Source organism: Sapajus apella, unplaced genomic scaffold (genome assembly GCF_009761245.1).
Source record: "Sapajus apella isolate SASKATOON/1434 unplaced genomic scaffold, GSC_monkey_1.0 scaffold75, whole genome shotgun sequence".
NCBI classification, from domain to species: domain Eukaryota; kingdom Metazoa; phylum Chordata; class Mammalia; order Primates; family Cebidae; genus Sapajus; species Sapajus apella.
In genome coordinates, this window is record NW_022437015.1 from 553,938 (window position 1) to 576,143 (window position 22,206).

General features: G+C 39.1%; 1 protein-coding gene across 1 annotated transcript; it reads left to right on the forward strand.

Moving 5' to 3' along the window:
- Positions 1-8,362: 8,362 nt before the first annotated feature.
- On the forward strand, positions 8,363-15,899 carry CDX4 (caudal type homeobox 4). The gene is made up of 3 exons (XM_032251407.1): positions 8,363-8,864; positions 14,836-14,981; positions 15,693-15,899. Exons 1-3 carry the CDS (start codon positions 8,363-8,365, stop codon positions 15,897-15,899), a joined length of 855 nt encoding a protein of 284 aa, XP_032107298.1.
- Positions 15,900-22,206: the final 6,307 nt, after the last annotated feature.

Sequence of the window (22,206 nt, forward strand, 5' to 3'; positions counted from 1 at the left end):
CGCAGCATTCTCAACTCTTTTTACCATAACTGAAACTTAATTTTCACCAAACCTTATGAATTGGATAATTGCTCATACACAGAAAAGGATGCTGGCAGGCCAAAATTAATACCACCTGCATTCTACAGCTTTTTAGTACTATTTCATAAGTTGTGAAATGCTCATGTTATATGACTTTGTAACAGTATAATAGATTTGCATATCAGGTTATAACATAATGATAAAACAAGTAGAAACAAGAAAAATGTAGAATAGGAAGGGAAATGTAACATGTTATACCCCAATTTGTAGATTTATAATGCCCATAAGCATCAAAAGTACCCTAAAATTTCCATAGCAAAGAACATTTGAAATAAAATTAAACCCAAAATGTTCTTTAAAAAAATAGAGAGGCAAAGGGCATGAACACTTTTCAAAAGAAGACATACATAGGGCCAAGAATCATATGAAGAAAAGTTCAACATCACTATTCATTAGAGAATGCAAATCAAAATCACAATGAGATACCATCTCACACCAGTAAGAATGGCTATTGTTAAAAGGTCAAAAAATAATAGATGCTGGTGAGGCTGTGGAGAAAACAGAATGCTTATACACTGTTGGTGGGAGTGAAAATTAGTTGAGCCATTGCGGAAGACAGTGGGGTGATTCCTCAAACACCTAAAGACGGAAATACCAGGCCAGGCATGGTGAGTCACACCTGTAATCCCAGCACTTTGGGAGGCCGAGGCCAGTGGATCACCTGAGGTCAGGAGTTCAAGACCAGCATGGCCAACATGGTGAAACCGCATCTCTACTAAAAACAAAAATTTGCCAGGCATTGTAGCAAGCACCTGTAATCCCAGCTACTTGGGAGGCTGAGGCACAAGAATTGCTTGAATATAGGAGGCAGAGGTTGCAGTGGGCAGAGATTGTGCCATTGAACTCCACCCTGGGTGACAGAGTAAGACTCTGTCTTAGAAAAGAAAAGAAAAGAGAGGAAAGGAAAGGAAAAGAAAAGAAAAGAAGAAAAGAAAAAAAAAGATACCATTCAACCCAGCAATCCCATTAGTGGATATATGCCCAATGGAATATAAATTTTTCTATTACAAAGACAGATGCACACATATGTTCACTGCAGCACTATTCACAGTAGCAAAGACATGAAATCAACCTAAATGCTCATCAGTGGTAGACTGTTAAAAGAAATGTGGTATATATACACCATGGAATACTATACAGCCAGAAAAAAAACAAGATTATGTTCCTTGCAGCAACATGGAAGGAGCTAGAGGCCATTATCCTGAGCAAACTAATGTAGGAACCGAAAACCAAATACTGCATATTCTCACTTAGAAGTGAAGGCTAAATTATGAGAACACACGGACACCAAGAGGGTAACAAGGAACACTGGGATCTAGCTGAGGTCGGAGGGTGGGAGGAGGGAGAGGAGCAGAAAAATAACTATTAAATACTAGGCTTAGTACACAGATGATGAAATAATCTGTACAACAAACTCTTGTGACGATAATTTACCTATATAATAAACTTGCATATGTACCCTTGAAACTGAAAGTTTTCTTGTAAAAGAAAATATACAAAGAAGTTGTAGAACTCAACAGTAAGAAAACAAACAATCTAATTAAAACATGAGAAAAAGACCTGAACAGACATTTCCCCCACCCAAAAAAGATAAACAGATGGCAAATAAGTATATACATAGACATTCAGCATTATATGTCATTAGGGAATTGCAAATTAGAACAATGAAATATCACTCTATGTCTATTAGAATGGTCAAAATTTAAAACAATGGCAACACCTAATGTTCTCAAGGATGGGCAGCAACAGGAATTCTCATTTGTTGTTGATAGAAATGGAAAATGGTACAGCCACTTTGTAAGACTGTTCTGGTTTTTGACAAAACTAAACATACAGTTATACAATCTAACAATCATGCTCCTTTGTATTTACTCAAATAAATTGAAAACTTATGTTCTTATACAAAACGCATGTGGATGTTTATAGCTGTTTTTTCCATAATTGCCAAAACTTGGAAGCAACCAAGATGTCCTTCAGTAAGTGCATGGATAAATAAACTGTCACACATCCAGACAATGAAATATTATTAAGTGCTATAAAGGGATGAGCTAGAAAGTCATGAAAGATATGGCGCAACCATAAATGCATATTACTACGTGAAAGAAGTCAATCTGAAAAGACTGCACATAGTATGGGTTCAACCATATGACATTGTGGAAAAGGCAAAACTATGGAAACAGAAAAAACATCAATAGTTTCCAGGGGTTAGTAGGGGATAACAGGAAGAGCACAGAGGATTTTTAGGGCAGTAAGACTATTCCACATAGTACTTCAACGGTAAATACACATCATATATTTATCAATACCCATAGAATATACAACATCAAGAGTGGACCCTAATGTAAATCATGGACTTTGGATGATAATGTGTCAATGTAGGTTTAAATATTGTAACAAGTGTACCACTATAGTGTGGGATGTTTTTTGTTGTTTTTTGCTTTAGCTTGAACACATTTTTAAAAATTGAAATATGTTGTTTAATTTTCTATTCCAGGAGCATACATCACGCTGCTTTTCAAAGGGCAGGCTTCCTGCTAGCTGCAGATTTTAGGATAAAAGCTTCAGGAAAAAAGTACAGGAAGTCTACCTGGACTTCTCCAAACAAGAATTCTTAATCCTGAAATTAAGCATAGAGTAAGACATTTGCATACAAGTCATGTTAGTAATTCAAATCCCTAGACATTTTCTATGGAACATTAAATGACTAAATTCCCCCCTTTCAAGGACATAAATTGAATTGTTGCATCCAGATGTTGATATTGGAGTAGGTTATAGAGGGTCTATATTTCTTTCACCAACTTGTTCACCTATCCCAGTGCTTTCTGGCCATCAGTGTGGGCATATTCTTCTTCAGAGCTAATCTAAACCTCTCCTATTATAGTCTTCCCAATTTTCCCTTTTATACTGTGTTTAGTAAATATGGACACTACTGCTAGGTCATTATTCTCCATCATGATCTCCAGGCCCTGCATAAACATTGTGGTCAGTCTGGAGTATGATTTACCAGCTACTGCTTAATGGATGTTTGACCTTGAACCCATTACTAAACCTCAGGGAGGTTTAGTTCTGTATTCTTTACCTCTGTAAAATAAGGCTGATCCCATCTACTCCCTTTGATTATAGTGAGCCTGATGGGAGTTTGCAACAGCAAGGACTCAGCACAGGTTGTAGCCTAAAGTACCTGCTCTGTGAACTAGTCTTCTGGTTTTCTTTCTCAAGCAGACAGCCACAATTTGCACTTATCTTTTTAGTTTAGAGAATTGGCATCCTTTGTCCTCTCAGATTGTTAGTTTGAGACTCCCCTACCATGGCTAAAGTGTTCAGTTTGCACTATCTCCTCATTCTTCATTGGCCTATCTTTATTTTCTCTCTCCATCTTTCTTTTCTCTCTTTTTTTCTGCAAAATCCTTCTCGTACACATCCCTTCCAAGTCTGGGTTCTTGGCATTAGTCATCGAGCCCTACTTGCCTCCTCATATACACCTTCTCTTTCCCAGAATTGAGCCTTACTTGAATGCCAAAGAAGCCTGTTTCTTCACTATTTTGACCTTTGGCTTTATCTCAGAGCTCTGGGCCTTTCTCATTCTTTTTACTCTAATCCACAACCAGGTAGCTACATCCAGTGACAAGGTGGGTATAGAACCCTGGTCCTCCACCACTCCAGTTGGCACTTGCTGTAACTACTCATGTTCCCACAAAAGAACCTTAATTTTTCTCCAAAACATACCTAAGTCCTGCCTCAACTGTGATGCTTTAGGGCAAGCCCAGAGTCTCATGTTGATCATTTCCCAGAGAATCTAGTCATGGAAGTGCAAAAGCCCATCACAGTGATCATGAAGGTGGATGGAAAGGGCTTGAGATTTCTGTCCTTCCAGAAACTCAGGCACCAGTGTTGCTAAGGTTACAAAGGGATTGAGGAGGGAGATAGGAGGGGTCGAGTGAATGCAGGATATGTTTAGAGCCCAAAGTGTAAAGCTAGAATGGAGAGGCAACAAGCATCATGTTCAAATTGCTCTGGGCTGTCACCCCAATTACTAATCATTTTCCATGCATGGATGTGGACCAGAAGAGGAACAGTAGGCCCATACCCTGTGGAGTCTCCAGATGACAATAATAATGGCCATTTATTGAGCATACTACTGGTGCACTTAATCCTCCCAACGTTCTTAAAGAATGGTCTTTATTTTCTGCCCCATTTTTTGTGAGTTGAAAGCTGAGGCTGAGAGCGGTGGGATGCCTTGCAGAGGTCTATAGTCAGACATGCTTGGGTTTAGATCGCAGTTCCACAGATCACCTAATAGTGTGTGCCTTGGGTAAGACCCTGCCCTACTCTCATCTTCAGTTACCACACAATCAAAGAAGAACTTAAACTCTGCATTTATCATCTCCCTCCCAGTAGTAGGAAGGCCCAATGATTGATGACTGAAGCTAAGTTCCATAGCACTGAGATCCACATCAGGCCTGAATCTGAGCCAGGGTTGTGGAAAGAGGTTAGGGAGGGGTGTCATAGGATGGAGAGTAGACTTTGACTACTATCACAAAATTGAGAAGCCAGTCCAGGCTTATAGAATATTTACCAGGCAGTCAGATTCTCCCAAAGCATTAAGGCTGTCAAAGAAAAGGTTTACCCAGATCTCCATAGTTCATCACAGGTGGACTTCATTGTTTGCAAAGTAATTTCACATTAATTATCTCCCTCAAGCCTTAAAACAAATCTGATCAGTGGGGGTCAGCCCAGAGTCTAACAGATGCCCTATTTAATGCCTGCCTCTAAGTCTCAGAAAAACTAAGAGACCACTCCCTAGTGGCAGTAAGATCACTGCAGGGAAGCCACCCCTCTGGTTAATCTTCAGGTTAAGAAAGAAATACAAAATTCCAGTTAAATAAACTGGATTAAACCTCCCTGTCTGTTCATCCCCATCACCACACACAAACAAAAACCAGATGAAACCTGAAGTCAAATTCTGTCAAGCACTGGGCAATGTTCTTACCCACTTCTCTTCCAGACATCCCTGGAGCTAGATCAAATAGTGATTTCCAACCTAAAGTCATTTCCTCATTTCCAAAGTCATTTACTCATTCAGTACACAAATATTTCCCAAAACCCTACCATGTATAAGGGTGTTTTATTCAAATGGGCTCAAACATACTTCCCCATGACCCTTCAAGGGCTCAAATTTCAGAAGATTCAGATAGAATCTCAGATAACTCTAAGGTAGATGAAATAATCGCCATCAGTCCATTGGGAAGAGGAATTAATGAGGGATTCACAGAAGAGGAAGAGTGTTTTCTGAGAGGAGCATAAATACATAGACGTTTAAGGAGAAGGGTGCATTTGAACTGAACCTTGAAGATAGACCACTGCGTAAATTGGTAACCAGCCACTCAGAAGGCTGAGATGGAAGAATTGCTTCAGCCCAGTAGTTCTAGGCTATAGTGAGCTGTGATAGTGCCACTGCACTCCAGCATGGATGACAAGCAAGACTACTTCTCTTAAAGAAAAACCGGGAGATTTTGAACAATTTTTTTCTTTCCACAATTAGAAGATTATAGAGAAAGACAGACTAGTAGAAGGAACTGCATATGCAAAGACCATTTTTTTAGTGGAAAGAGTGCTGATCTGGTAGTCAACGGATCTGGGTTCACTTCCTTAAAGATTATCTTCCTCTCTCAAGCAATCAGTTTCCTAATCTTTTAGGTAATAATATCGGGTTAGTTAACTTCTAAAGATCCTTCATGTGCTTCCACTCTGACACATCTTTTCAAAAAGCAGATGGTACAGCTTGCCTCAGAATAAAATAGGTGAAAGAATAATGCAAAGTAATTGGGTCTATATCGTGAAGACTTGAATGCCAGGCCTGAAAGCTTGAGCAGAGAAAGAAAATAGAAGCTAAGCTCCAGTTCTAAACCCTGATGTTGTGTATTCGGTCGGCCTGGTACCAAGTGAAGAACATGTGCCTTGCAGTCATGGTGGCCCAGAATTTGAATGTAGCTTTACCACATACCAGCCATGTGCATTTAAATAGTCATGCCACCTCTCTGAGCTCAGACTCTACATCTCTAAAATGGGAATGACAATAACTCATGAGGTTGTTGTGAAGATAAAATGATGTGCAAAAAGTGTGAAAAGGGCCTATTGGTATGTTCCTTTCCTGACTCTTAGTCCCTTCTCCCCAGTAAAAGACTTTAATTGGTCTGTTCTGATCAATTACTCATTTTCCCTCTTCTCTGGAAGAAGTTTCAAAATATACACAGAAGCCAACCACTTACCTCCACCCCCACTGCCATTTAGCTGTATTATTGCAAGTCCTTTCTTAAATCTGCCTGATTCTACTTACAATCTATTTTTGATCCAATGGCCAGAGGGAGCCATTCAAAATTTAACTCAAATCATGTAACTCCTCTGCCCTAAATCCTATAATGTCTCCCTACCTCAAAGCAAAAAACTAGAATTTTTACAATGGCCTATTCCCTTTAGCTTTTAGACCTCATCTAGTCTTTAACTACACTGTCTTCCTTGCGCTTTCTCTGACAGAAGATGAACATTCTCTTTTCACTTGTTTCCTTCTTCTGAATCATCTCTCCTCATATCTCACTCCATTAACTTTCATATTTTACTTAAATGTCAATTCTCAGTGAAGTTCTCCTAGACTATCACATTTAAAATTGCTACATCCACCTCCTAGCATCCTGTATATTCCTTCCCTGCTTTTTTCTCCATAGAGTCAATTATTGTCTGCTATACCATAACATTTAATTACTTATCAGTGTTTCTCCCTACTATTACATATGCTTAATAAAGCCAAAGGTTTTATCTGTTCACCACTGATGTCTCCATACATAGAACAGCACCTAGCACTGAACAAATATTTGTTGAGTCAATACAGTGGTCCCATACTGTGTGCCAAGCACTAAGTTAAGCAGTTTGCTTGCATTATCTAAGGAAATCCTGCTTGTAAGGTAGATACCGTTAGGTTCTCTATTTTTAAAAGTGAAAAACTGTGAAACTCAGAAAGGTTAAGTGACCTCCCAAAGCCATAGAGGGATTAGCTATATGGGGGTGGGGGTGCCAGGTTATGTTGGATTTTGTGTAGGAGCACGTTTCCTGAATAAGGAGCAGCCTGGAGTAAAGGCTGTGGTAGGTAATGGGGGTACTGGGTGAAGAGGAGGAACACAACAGGTGACCTGGTTTCTTGAGGTGAGATATTGATTTCATTGGCATAAACATTTTGAGTTTTACACAGAAAACGTTTTAAGTCTGCTGCAGCTGCCATGGATTTGAGACTGCAAGAGTTCTGGCCCCTTGAGGCACCGGATTTCAGACAGAAGCCATACCTGGCAGAAAGAGACGTCTAAGAGTAGTGGATTGACATGAAAATAGGAAAGTTTATTATCTACATGGTTCTTCTCTCTCTCCCCTACCATTTTTCGTAACCTACCTTCTTCATCTTTCTTTAATTTGTGCATATTTGTAAAACATTCGATTAACTCAGCCTGCCATCCACTACAGTGTAATTTTAGGAAGGCCGAGCAAGAATTTTTTTCTTTTATTCACTGCTGTATCCCCGTGCCTACACAGTACCGGGCACACAGTAGACGCTTAACAGATATTTGTGAAATGAATCTTTGCCCTTGGAAACAAAGGCCTCCTCTTGATGGAGGGAGTAAGGAGAGTAAGGGAAAGCCCTTACCATTGGCATCTTGGGCCAGTGTCATGCTTTAAACCTCTGCGAGGGAATTTGGGCAGAAGGAGGCTGCAGATGCAGGTTGGAAGCAGGAAGATCGGTGAAAGGGAGAAGGCCACGGTGTAAGAACTGAATTCCAGAGAGCGGAACTTCGCCCGGCTTCTTCAGGTCTCTATCTGACTTTGAGGGGAGCTGATCAGAAACCTCTGGAGGAGTGTTCCTGTCCCCAAAAGCAGAATATTGATGCTATGGGAACAAGATGGACAGAATCAAGAAAGATGAGACAGAAAGGCCTGGGAGCTTAGGGAGAGGGTGAACAAGTTGCTGTGAAAGTGAAATGGCCCTTCATTTGAATGCAAATGTTATGTAAAAGCCTGAAGCCCCTTGACGTCAGCCAAGCTATTGGTGACCTATCTATACAGGGCTACCAGTCACCTGGAAACGTAAGATGGAGTAGTCTGAGGGGTCAGAGGAGCTTGCGGCACAACTACATACTGATAAATTTATTATCTGCTGCTTCTTTATTATCTCAAAATCAAGTTAAGGTCTTACAGGGACCTCAGGATGGTTTAGGGAGCACCTTCTACCCAAGCCACGATGTACGGAAGCTGCCTTTTGGAGAAAGAAGCAGGCATGTACCCGGGCACTCTCAGGAGCCCTAGGGACAGCGGCACAGCTGAGGCAGGCCGCACGGGGGACGGTGGGAGTCTGATGCCAGCCTCCAATTTCGCTGCGGCATCGGCTTTCTCACACTACATGGGGTACCCTAATATGCCCAGCATGGATCCTCATGGGTCGACTCTGGGAGCCTGGGGCTCGCCCTACAGTCCCCCGCGAGAAGACTGGAACGTGTATCCTGGGTCGTCTAGTACAACGGGAACAGTGCCGGTGAACGACCTGACCTCGAGCCCCGCCACTTTCTGCTCGCTCGACTACAGCAACTTGGTCCCTTCGGGCGGGGGAACTAGCAGCAGCAGTCTACCAGGCTCGGCTGGCGGGTCACTTGTACCCACCGACGCAGGCGCCACCAACGCCAGTTCCCCCAGCAGGAGCCACCACAGCCCCTATGCATGGATGCGCAAGACAGGGCAGGTGACGGGTGAGTAATCAATTCCAGTGCCCACACACTTTTCCTCCCTTCCTTTCTCTGCTATTTGGCTTGCTTGGCCTGCAGTCCTGCTTCTCAGGCCTCTCCTAAGAGGGCTTAGCTGAGGAGGCCCTATGTGGCTGGTATCTCTCTCGCGTTCGCCTGGGCTCAAAACTCACTTACAGAGTGCAGCGAGTGGGACTAAATCTATCCTAGGGGTGCCTTTCGCCTTTCGCTGCTCTATGAAGAAAGCGAGTGAGTGGACAATGGGTATGTTGAGCCACAAGGATCAGGATCCAACCCTGTAGTTGCCCACATGGGAAAACAGATGCATGGGAAAGCTCAACAGGTGAATGAAGCCAGAGGACAGCTTGATGGTTCCATTTCCAAACCCTTACCTATCTGGGTGGACTGTCTTCCTCCTCCCCTCCCCTAAAGCTGATGATGCTCAGTTTAGGTTCACAGTGTTTGGCTGGCAACGGACCCTCCAGTTTAGCCACGAAGTCCCCGGTGGCAAAGCAGCCTCGTCATACTGGTCTCTCAGGGAAACCCCAGCTTCCTTCTTACAAATTGGCAGACGCAAATTGGCCTCAAATCCACTGCCAGCTTACAACGTCCTTTTTTCTAACCCAAGTGTTGAGGCAGGCGAGAAGGCTACAACACTGACCTGGCACATAGTACGGTACCTAACCCTCACATCCGCCGGCCACGCAAACGAATCAGCTCTAGCACTAATAAAAGGCTAAAACCCTCATAACTATCCAGGCGGGCGTCTTTTAGGCGTAGGGGCTGAATGCAAGTCTGCGGCAGCGCGCGGGAAGGCACAGCGATCGTGATCGCAGCCTAACCAATAAGCCAGTAGGCGACTGCTGGGAGCCGGGAGCCAGGGCGGGGGAAGTGGACCTTTTGCTTTAATCTTAGACCGGGGCGGGGGCGGGGGGAGGAATGTTTGTTTTCAGCTTTCGTTCTTTTATCACATTCTTATTATACCAATCCTCTCTCTCTGTCGTTAGAGAAAATTAGTAAAATTCGACTCTAGTACTTTCATCCCTCTGGGGAGGGAATGGCATTTCAATGGCATTTGTCCACAATGATTATGTTTCTGTTCTCGGTTCTGCACTTCTTCTTTCCTCCAAAAAGCAAAAGCAAGAGGGTGGGAAGTGACCAATTTTTACCATTAGGAGAACTTTTAGCCAGAAAGAGGAAGTTCTGTGTATTAGAACATCACTAGAGTAGCAATCCCAAGGTAAAAATAGAGTTCAAATACTTGGCTTTAAAGCGTTTGCAAATAAATCTGCGTTTTTTAAAAAAATATAAGTGAGTTTGTGACTAAGTAGGATAGAAAAATAGGTTAGGGTGGGGCACGCGCAGAGTTTTTATTACATCTAATCTCAGGGTTGTAATTAACATCCACTCACTAAACCCTATCAATCATCAAAAGACACAAAAGCTAGAAAAGTAGTTGCTGGCAGTCTAGGATTATGTTTTGAAACACATTAAGAGGAAAGTTACTGGCATGGGATTTGCAATGGAGAACAAGAGAGTAAATGGATGAGATAAAAGAAATTACCTCTAGCCTTGAATTTTCTGTTTATGTGGGAAAATATAACAGTTTTATCTGCTTAAAGATCTTCCATTTACATTTGCTTTTATTAGCCTGAGTCTCTCTCTTGGGTAATCCTAATGCCAGAAAATGTTTTGAAAGGAGCTCCTTAGTCTCTTGCATCTTCATCGTTAGTTAAACCCTCAAAACTGACTTTACAATGCCCCTTCACAAGATTTTCTCTCCAATTTATATGAGAAGTTTAAAATTGAATGATATTGGAACCCTTTCGATTCTTGGCAGCCTATTCTGCAGATGAGGCTTCATTAAATTAAAACTTTGTTTACTTTTAATGTCTTATAAATGTAAATTACCCCTTTGCTCTATTCTTATAGTCTAAGGTGCATACTTAGCAACAAATTAAGAATGTAATGAAAAACTTTGTTATCTCCCTAGAAAAATGCACCGACCTGGCACATAGTAGAGTACCTAAACCTCACACCCACCGGGCACGCAAACGAATCAGTTCCAGCACTAATAAAAGGCTAAAGCCCTCGTAACTATCCAAGCAGGCATCTCTCAAGCATAGGGGCTGAATGCAGGTCTGCTGCAGCGCGCGGGAAGGCACAGCTATCGTGATTGCAGCCTAACCTGCAAGCCAGTGGGCGACTGCTGGGAGCCAGGGCGGGAGAAGTGGCCATTCTGCTTTAATCTTAGACAGGGACGGGGGTGAGGGGCAGAGCAACACACACACAAACACAAGTAATTTGTTACATAATTTCAGGAGCTTCATGGATCCATTGAAGCCCTTTCATGGACATCAGTTTATAAACCGCACGAAAAAAATTAAGCTGATCACCTCACTGGGCCACCCACTCAGGACCAAAATGCACCCATTTATATGCTTAGCACATAGTGGGTGTTAAATATTTCCTTAATGAATGAATGAGTCAGATTCTCCTAAATTTTTCACTTCACTCTATAGTGCTGTGGGACAACATATGGTTTATGACTAAGATGAAAAGATCAACTTCAATATGGAAGTAACCCTTCTTTGCTTAAGACAGTCAAATGAAAGTTATTTCCATTACTGAAAAAATGTTTTAAATAAACATAAAAAAAGAAAAATACATGTATTAGTGGACAATCAGAAAATATTATTTCATAGTAACCATTATAGCATGTTATTTTCTAATGAGAGCAAAGAGGCTGACATACAGAGTAAATGACTGTTCCTCAGGGGATCTGATTTAAAAGTAAACAAGTTTATTTCCACTTAGTTCCCTAAGTGGTCTCTTTTTACACATATCTAGCTTTAAAGGTTATGTAAAAAAGAATATAAGAGAAAAGTTTCTATGGAAAGTTAAATATTATCATGCACTTTCACATTTTAAACATTGGCAAAATGATAACCTAAGCAGGCTGGAGAAAGGCTTTCTTGTTAGAAGTGGAAAAGAGGGAGAGAGGAGAAAGTAATTGTGATTGATTCTGATTCCTATTGATTGTTTTAAGCCACTGGACAACATGAAGGAAGTTATGCTTAAAAGGCATCATTCAGTTAGGACACTTCATAAACTGAGTTGCTTCATAATTCTTGAGACTTATCATTTTCTTCCTTGGTTTTGCTTATTTCACTGGACAACTTTTTTCAAAATAAATTTGGATGCAATTTTTAGCCAAAAACAGTGAAATATTACCATAAGACGAAAAGTCATCAAAGTGGGGTCAATTAGACAGTACTCCCTACAGAAGAATATTCATTTTCATAATCTTTACATCCACTGCCATCATCATTATCACCTCTGTGTTTGGAGAGTGACTTTCTGCCTAGCAGCACTTTTGCAGCCAGTCTTTCAAATGAACACCATTTTAATTTTATTTAAGGTGATAAGTCATCACATATGATGACATTTGCTTGCAAATTCTTTGGAGATAATGTGGTTGGGAGGATGGGAAGGACTCCTTCCATCTTAAACTACAGAAGTTTTTCTTAGTCTTTTAGGAGAAGGCAAATACATCTTTGATAGTATTAATTTCCTAAAGAAACTCAATAATTGCTGAAAATGGAGCCCATCACCCTCAGAAATGTCATAGTCTCTGGAAGAAGAGAACAACTTGAACAATAAAAGTTCTGTTAGTGCTATTTTTGGTGCTTGGGTATGGGAATATGGACATTATGCTTTGCCAGAAAATATCCAAATCCCCTTCATCATTTATTCTGGTTTCATCACTTTATCTGGTTTCATCATTTAAGAAGAGGCAATGGGATTGGGAGAGACAGTTTGAGGAGAGGGACACAAAAGGAGCACCAGGAAATTCAAATTTATTTCTATTTGTAAACTGTGCAGTTGGTTTTTTTCCCCTCAGCCATATCTTCTTGGAGTTTTAGGTCTTATCTGTCAGATTTTGGCAACAGACTCTTTAACACTTCACATGGCTTTGATATGCAGCCAGGCTCTTCCTTATTCCTTCTTTCTTTAGGGGTTATATTGCCGGAAAGGGTAGGATTTTTTATGGCAAATAAAGGGGCCTGGTCTTGACTTTATTGTCTTCAGAAGAAACTGCAAGAGGGGAATTTATGACCAATGGGGGTGGGGAAGGACCACAACCTTTCCAGAGTTATTGAAGTCTGGTTATATTTATTGATTATCAAAGAGCATACAACATGGATAAAAACAAGTTGAAATTTTAACCAGTCTGCCTCAAGTTATAATTTAAACACTCACTTTAAGATTAGGAAGGGTTTTAGAAAACATCATTTCAAAGATATATTTAGATCTCAAGATTCGAGGCTCTAGAAATAAATCTCCAAGTTTTTATTTTTCTTTAAATATACAGTGTATCTTTGCAACATGCCAAAAGATAGACTTCTGGCTTCCAGGTTTTTGCTTAGATTCAGAAAACCAGCTCAAAATTTAGGAGTTTAAGGTAGGTTAACTGACTGGAGCACATCATTTTTCTTTTCTAAGGGCAGGGAAAGGAGATTTTGTTCAGTTCATTGTTTAGTTAGCCATTTAGTTTAATCTTAAAATATATCACTTATCTTAAATTTATTTCTTCATTCATGTCCTTTTATTCCTTTTCTGGAGATGAAAGGGTGTTTGACATTTGTTTAGGGCTTGTAAATTCTGAACCAATTGGCTGATGTTTCTGAATGTAAAGAGGGTTCAGAATGGGATCTGATGCTATGTAACTCTTTTGTTAGGCCTGTGCCGCATCTTAACACCTCAATGGAGTTTAAGGAACTGCTTTAAAGAAGCCTTTGTCCTACAGATCGCCTCCAAAAAATCACATCAAAAACAACTAGGAAGATCAGAAGGAGTTTTTAAAAGCCATAGAGAAAAAGAGGAAGATCCTGGAGGGGGGTAGAGAAATTAAAAAGAAAAGGAAACTTCCTAAGTACCTTTGGAAAATTTGTAAGGAGGAATAAAACTCTATTTGAAGGAGGGCATGAGAAATTAGTTAAATGTCGTAACACAAAACAAATGTTTGTATATCCTTTCAAAGGGCATGGAATACTCACTTTATTCTGCTTAAGTCAACACCTCCTCCTTCCCCCATTCACTATCCACTTGGTAATAAAAATTAAGACTCACATAAAAACTATTTTTTTTCTAATAGGTAATTAGGTTTTCTGAAAGAGAATCGCCTCAATGACAATTAATGTTTTCTTTTAAAATTACTATCCAAACCAAACTCTAAGAAATTACATAACTGTAGTGTCAGGATCCTACAAGTGTTTTCCACCCTTGGGCCATTATTATGCTTCCCAGCATACTCTAACTTGGAATAACATTTAGTTAGCATACTTAAATAAGAGTCAAAGATAAGTATTTGGGTCCCCACCCCTCAGTTCTCTAGCACAGTCATTTACCCTAACTGATCTTCATGTTTCCTATCTGTAAAATGGAGATAAGACATGTTCTGCATAATTCTAGAAGGTAGGTAAGAGGTTTAATAGGAATGATATGAAAAGACTGCATCAAATGTAATGGTAAGTACCTGTATAATGGACGTTGTTACTACTGCCAGTATTAATCTCATATGTAAGTGGGCAGTTATAAAAGCCATGGGTTAAAGTGTTTAAGCATTTTAAATGCTCTGCTACAAAAATAGGCCAAGATGGGATGATTGTGATTTGACTGATCATTTTAGGAGAAATATTAATTAAAGGGATGTTGGTTTCATATATAAAGAGAGATATAGATATGTAGATATACGTCTATGCCTATAGGTGGTAGACAGACAGATATTGCTATCATAGCCACAGATGAGAATATATTTAATGGAGAAATTGACTTTTATGACTATTTGATTCACAAATATACTTATTTTATATTTTAAAGTAAAGATAAGGGTGGGAAGAGTGGCTATGATTTTAACCAAAACAATCTCCAAGAAATGGAAAAAGATGAAATTCAATGCTTTCTCCTCTAACAGGTAAAACCAGGACAAAAGAAAAATATCGTGTAGTTTATACTGATCATCAAAGATTGGAGCTGGAAAAGGAATTCCACTGCAATAGATATATCACCATCCGGAGAAAATTAGAGCTGGCAATTAACCTGGGCCTTTCTGAGAGACAGGTACACCAGAAGTACATCCAACATATACCATAAGTCCATTTCAGTAGAATCAGAATTCTAGAATTGTGAAGTCATTTAATGCATTGCCTTATCCCAAGTACCTTGCATTTCAACCACTTGTGAAGGCACATTGCTATCACACTCATCTGTCTCCAGCAAGAGTTATATAATATTTAATCACCCTTGTTCATTCATTTATATGTGTCATTAATATTTTACTAATAGGAAGACAAACTTCCTATTAGTAATAGTGTACTACTAGGAAGATAAATTTTCTATCTTATTTTATTAATATTTTACTAATAGGAAATTTCTCATTAGTAAAAATTTAATAAAACATAGAAATGGCTCATTATAGTTACCTCTGCTATTCAAATATCTCCCTCTTATCAGCACTCCTCAGCATCTGTCATTCTAGCCTCATTTATTTCTACCTGTGCAGCAGAGGAGGTAGGTAAGTTACAATACAAAGATTATTGCATTCACAGTTAGTAGCCCTAGACTTGGATCTCAGTTTCATTTCATGCAAGGTACTTGCCCTCTCTGAGTCTCAAGCTTTTTTATTTAACCTGTTAAGTGGGCATACTTCACAAACGTGAGGCTCAAATGAGGTAATGCATATGAAAGGGCTTTGTAAATGCTAAAGTCGTTGTACAATATCAGAAATCACTAAGTTAACTGCATTCAGTATGTTGCCCCATTGTGTTTCAGGTGAAAATCTGGTTTCAGAATCGCAGAGCCAAGGAGAGAAAGATGATCAAAAAGAAAATCTCCCAGTTTGAGAATAGTGGAGGCTCGGTGCAAAGTGACTCTGGCTCCATCAGTCCTCGGGAACTGCCTAACACTTTTTTCACCGCACCATCTGCTGTTCGTGGATTTCAACCTATTGAGATACAGCAGGTTATAGTCTCCGAATGAAAGAAAGCAAAGAGAAATTTAAAGTGCTTTTTTTTTTTTTTTTTTTTTGTGGTGCCTTTGGGTCTCTAAGCTATCTGCAGGGGAGTTGGAGCAGGGTGTAATTCCTTGTAAAGCAGCATTTGGAACAGATGGATGCACAATGGGTTGAAGATAATTTAGAGGACTCTTACTTTTAGAAACTATTCCCAGAAAACTACTGTCATGTGCTGTGCTATATGTCAGTCACTCAGGAAGCTTAGTGGTAAGCTATATAATTAAAAGCTAGAATCACAGGCCCTTGCAACTCTGCTTGCAATTCCAGAAACTTGTTTATGAATAGACTGTAAAAGACAATTTTGCCAGAAACATATTTGTGTATGTGTACTCGTGTTTGTTATTTGATGTTAGGTGTTTTCTTTTATGCTATCTTTAGGTAGTGAAAAGAAGGTAAACTAAAGTTTATCAGTCTTTAGCTACCTTTTCAAGTGTTTAATTCAAAAACTAACATAAATTTTATAACAAGATAAATGTTTTTAAAATTATCAGAAGGTGATTCTGATTCCATTGTCACTGCTTAACAAGAATAACAAATAAAAAAGACAATTTTGGTTCTCAATCATATTTGTCTGGCATCAATTATCTCAGAACTTTCAACTTACAGTGTCCTTTTAAAATCTTATGAAAACAATGAAATCAGACTAAAACAAAATAGGCCAGCTTGGTTGAGTCATTAGCAAGGCACATCTCCAACTCATAGAATAAACTCTACCCCCACTCTGTCTCTCCATTTCCATTCCAGTCAGACTTACATAAGCACAAGACAGTGAAAATGTTACCCATACCTGCCATCACCTTTCAACCTGTTCAATCTTACCCACATCACATCATGTCAATGTAGTTTACTGGTTTATAATCCAAGTAGCTGCAGTTTTCAGGTTAAAAACACACAAGTTGGCTAAGAAAGGAGGTTGTGGTGATCCAGGTTGCCTAAATCTTTTAGTATTGGTCCAGTATACTGTTTGTATATCAAAGTGGCTGAACACAAGGCTGTCAGTCCTTTTGAACTGAGATGGTTTAAAGGAAAGATTTTGCAAAAAAAACATCATGGTACAACTTGACAAGATACATTTTCATTGTTCTTAAGAAAATTAGAATTTTGAGCACAACTCTGTCTTTGAGTTGGGTGTAAGGAATGTATCCTCCCTTTCCTTATGGAAATCTCAAAAGGTGGCTTTCTATGGTTGCTCCTGAGGGCATCTCATCTAGTTCTGAAAAGATTTAAGGAAAAATTCTTTCCATTTTTTATCCAACCTTTTGGAATTATAATCTTCACAACACATTTATGAAGAAGGTATCAATTGTCCTATTTTACTAATAGGGAACCTGAGATGTGAGCAATCAAGTCACTTTCCAAAGATACATAGCAAGGATATTGTGGATGATGATGCGAACCCCCAGCTATTTAGGATGATCTTCCTTGGTCTCTAGTGATAGGTCCAAACTCAAAGCATCCCATTCTTTTCATTTTGTATCAGATTATACTACTGAAGTTGCACACAGCAGCTCCCTAAACACCAATCAGTGGGCAATTACCACCTAGGAATGCAGCCTAATCCTTTTGTTTTACAGCTCCCTTGCCTTTCTGGTTAGTGAGTGTGAAGCTTCTACTAATAATACTAATAATGCCTTATACATGAGTAATATTTTTATATATTTCAATGCAATTTTACATCTGCTATATTATTAAATCCAGTATCCTCATAAGATATGAAATAATTGCTACCATTATTTTGTAGTTTAAGAAGCTAGAGATCAGAAAGGCTTAAGTGTCTTTGATAAACAAATCACTTCTCTTAGCCCAGGTCTACATATTGATGGATGGTGACAAGGATAGGTCAATTTAAATTCCCTCCCCTTCAAAAAGTTACTGACTTTTTTCAGTAAGTTGTTAGCAAAATCTAAAACTAGATCTCAGTTCTGCTCATTCAGTGAATATTTATTGAGTGTTTACTCTGACAGGCACTATTCTAGGGTTTCTTGACTCCCAGAAAAACACACAAATTCTATTCCACTCACCACCTCCAATCAATTTAAAGTGAACTACACAGCATGCTAATTGATTGGCCGGTCATCTGTAGTACTGAACATAGAAAATCAGCATTGAAATGGATCCTTCGAATCTAGTGGAGAGATGGGAAGTGTTACTTGTCTAGGTACACTCAGAACTTAATTTCCTCATCCTTGGTGCCAACTCCACAAAAGGTATAACTTTGGCTACAGCAGTTGGATTTTCACAGGAGTTTCTCTATCCTGCTGCAAACAATTGTTCTCTCAAAGAAGAGACACTTTTCTATTTTTGTAAATTCTGATTCTTTAGTATCTGCAAACAGAACCAAAATGGAGCTTTTGTTTTGACTAGCATATTGTGGCCACTTCCTCTAAGAATACAGGCTAATTCATTCTCTGAGACCTAAGAAAAGTATAGAATCACAAGCTTTTATAACTTGCGTATGGTGGTTTATGCTGGAGACATGTAGAGAAAAGAAATATAAACACTGAAGCTCAAAAGTTGCATTCAAAGTAGATTTTAATAAAGGCTTTTTTCTTTTTCACAGGGAAAATGGCAAGAATGAAAACATACCAAATGACTGACAATGTTCACTTAGGGTTATGAAGCATTTTCTTCTTTTATTATTATTAAAATTTATTGTTTTATTATAGGAAATTAATGTTTCCTTAAGAAGCATGTTTTCATCCCAAATATTTCTTCAGTTCATCCTCAAGTAATTTGCAGACTTTAGAATCCTCCTTGCAACTTATTCAAGTATTCCAATTTCCCAATAACTTTCTTAAGGCCCTTGATCTTATCTTGGAGTTGTTTGGGTGGAGCTGAAAAGAAAGATCTTTGAGAGGATCTGGCTTCTTTTCAAAGAAGAAAGGAAGCAAGGCCCAAGGAAAGTTTTCCACTCTTGGCTCAGATCCAGAGAATCTGGCTGCTTTGCTGAATTGGAACATTTTAATACTACTATGTGAGGTCAAGAAAGGAAGGAGGGGCCAGCAGGAAGAAGGGTGGTGGAAGGGAGAGATGTACTTATAACAGGGAATAAGGAACATTTGGGGGGTGATGAATTTATTATTCATTCCGCTGATACTTTTATGAATGTATACATATGTCAAAACTCATCAACTTTTATATTTTAAACGTGCAGTTTCCTGTATGTCAATGATGTCTAAGAAAGCTGCAAAAAAACAGCAGAGTTGTTGCTACCCTGGTGACAATAAAGAAGGTAGGGAATCACTAGACAATTTAGTCTGTAAATATAGTCACTTTATATAACTTAGGTTCAACTTCGCCTTCCCAGGTAGAGATCACTTGCTTGTGTGTTCATGTCTAAATGTGTCACTGAGGAAGGACACCAACAATTGATAATCACTCAGTCTCTCATATCATGGGAATGAGTTTGGAGGATAGAGGAAGACCAGGTTATGTAAGCATTGAATTTTCAAAGTGAAAAACATGCAAATCAAGGAAGTCCTTTACTGTAGTGCCTCCAGGAACGATATTGTGAGTTGTTAGCAAAAGCAGATGTTCATGTGGTATGGTATAAGAAGTACTGAATTGGGAAATGAGACCTGAAGTTATAGTTTTACCTGATTCTATAACTAAACAGTTGTGCAAATTTTTGTTAAGTCAAAAAAGTATTCCACCAATAACTGTCACTAATATCTACATGACATTTTGAGAAGACTCTATATGCTTTACCACTTCCCCACCATTCACACAAAGTAAAACACACACACACATACACACATACACACACCCCTCCCTTCTTGGCTTCTCAGGGCTTAAAGTATCACTGTTTGGAGAGTCAGCCCTTTGGTCTCAAAAAATTTTTCTGTCTTCTAGAAATTACTATGAGGGCCAATTTTTCTGTATTCTAGAGATTACCATGAGGGCCTACTCTTTCAGAGTCCCCATGTTTCCATGTATAAAATGTGAACCTTGAGCTTAATCTCACCAATTTCCAGAATTCAAGGTTTGTGGATCTTTAATTAAAATACAAATGTCACTGAAAAATAAAAGCACTTAAGCTGCTATAAGTTATTTCTCTAATATCTTTCGAACCAGAAAAGCCTTAGAAAGGCCTGATCTAAATGGATCACATGGAAATGTTCCCTCAAATAGGAATAAACTCCCAAGGCAGGAGAAGTATACCATAAAACAATAAATTCAAATTACTTGGAATTTAGAAGTTTGCCTTTAGTTGTACTTATGCACACATATTTGATCCTTCCCTATAGATAAGGGAAGAAGCAATTCAAACTCCTTTTAGGGAAAAGGGGAAAATTATCCCTTTTCTCTTTCCATCATGATTGTCTAGACTGAGAAAAGAAAAATTGATGTAAAATGGAGCCTGTAATGAGCCAAATGGTGGTTCCCCAAAAAACATGTCCATATATTAATCCACAGAATTTCTGAATATGACAAAAGAATACATATTATTTATTGTGATAAAAGGCATGATTAGGTTAAGGAACTTGAGAGGAGAATCTTATCTTGGATTGCCTGGGTTGAACCTAAATACAATCACATGTATACTTATAAGATAGAGGCGGAAGGATGTTTCAAACAGAAGAGGGAAAGGAAGCAATGTAACTTTGAAGGCAGATATTGGAGTGATGTGACCAAAAGCCAAGTAATGCCTGGAACCAAGAGAAGCTGGAAGAGGCCAGAAACAAATTTTCCCCAAGAGTATCTATAAGGAGTAGTCTTACTGACACCTAAATTTTGTACTTTCCTGACTTCCGGAAATATAGGAATATAAATTTATGTTGTGATACGCCACCAAGTTTATGGTAATTTGTCATGGCAGCTACAGGAAATGCATACAGAGCCTTTAACAAGGGCCTTTCCAGCCAAGTCTAAACTGATCACCACCTTTTATCCTTCCCATAAAATGTTTGGTAAAAACGAAATCGCTCTTGGAGAAGTGTCAGCACAGTTTCTAAGTAGGCAGCTTCAAGGGCCCTTCCCTTCACAGAAACAGCAAAAAATCAATCAGAATCTGTTAGAATCAGCTTGGTCAAAACTCTGGAAAATAGTCAAAGATTTACAGCAACCAAGTAAATGCTGAATCAAGAAAAATGCAACTTAAAGGCAATAGGGAAGTTTTGTGACATTTTTATTTGTGTTTTGCCTCACCCCCTCCCAGCTCAGTGACAATCTTAAAAAAATGGAAGCTCTTGTTACCAGTGTGGAACTTTGGTGCCTTATTCTGGAGAAACATAAACAATCTTATTTGCAAAGAGCTTTATTTGTTCTAACATGTTTGGAGGATACCTGAAGGACTAATGCAAGGTACTTGTCTATATTTTGCTTAATTCAGAACTTACTCAGATCTGAAAAGTGATGGGTAGTCCTCAAAAGCATTGTAACGTTAATAAATGAAGCTGCCTGGAGCAAACATTTATGGTTGACACATACAATAGAATGATAAAAGCCTGGAAAGAAAAGCATGAAAGAGAGTTTTTTTTTTTTGGGAAACTGGGGCATTTAAAATTGCCTGTGTATACTGGGAAACTTTAAAATGGACACAAATAAACAAGGGAAGATCCAAGCTCATAAAAGACTTAAAGAAGATGTTAAGTTTTCACTTCTGGCTAATGTCTAGGCTCAGTGCAGGCAGAGAGTGAAGACTAAGCCAAGGTTGCTGCAATCTTTCTTCACAAGGAAGCAGGCTTCAGCCAGCTCCTATTTTCCAACACTAAGCTCTATTTTATAATTTTAGTTCCTAGCATTTAAGCACGTTGTAACACATACCCAAACTCTAAGGACTAAGAGAGGTTTTTTTCTTCATCTTCCTGTTTCTCTTGCTCCCCCCCCTTATTTTCTTTCTTTCTCTCTTTCCCCTTTTTCCCCCTCTTCTGTTCAAAGAAACCTCTGTCAGAACTCTAGCAGACACATCTTAAAGAAAGAGAGCCTTCCTAGATCACATATGACAAATAAATGTAGACTTTGCAAAAATAGTTTTTAAAAGTATCAAACAGTTACAGTGACTGCACTCAACCTAAACTGAGAAGAGGAATAAGAATCAGATTTCTGGCTGGGTGCAGTGGCTGACGCCTGTAATCCTAGCACTTTGGGAGGCTGAGGCGAGTGGATCATGAGGTCAGGATTTCAAGACCAGCCTGGCCAAGATGGTGAAATCCCGTCTCTACTAAAAATACAAAAAATTAGCCGGGTCCAGTGGCGAGCACCTGTAATCTCAGCTACTTGGGAGGCTGAGGCAGGATAATTGCTTGAACTCTGGAGGCAGAGGTTGCAGTG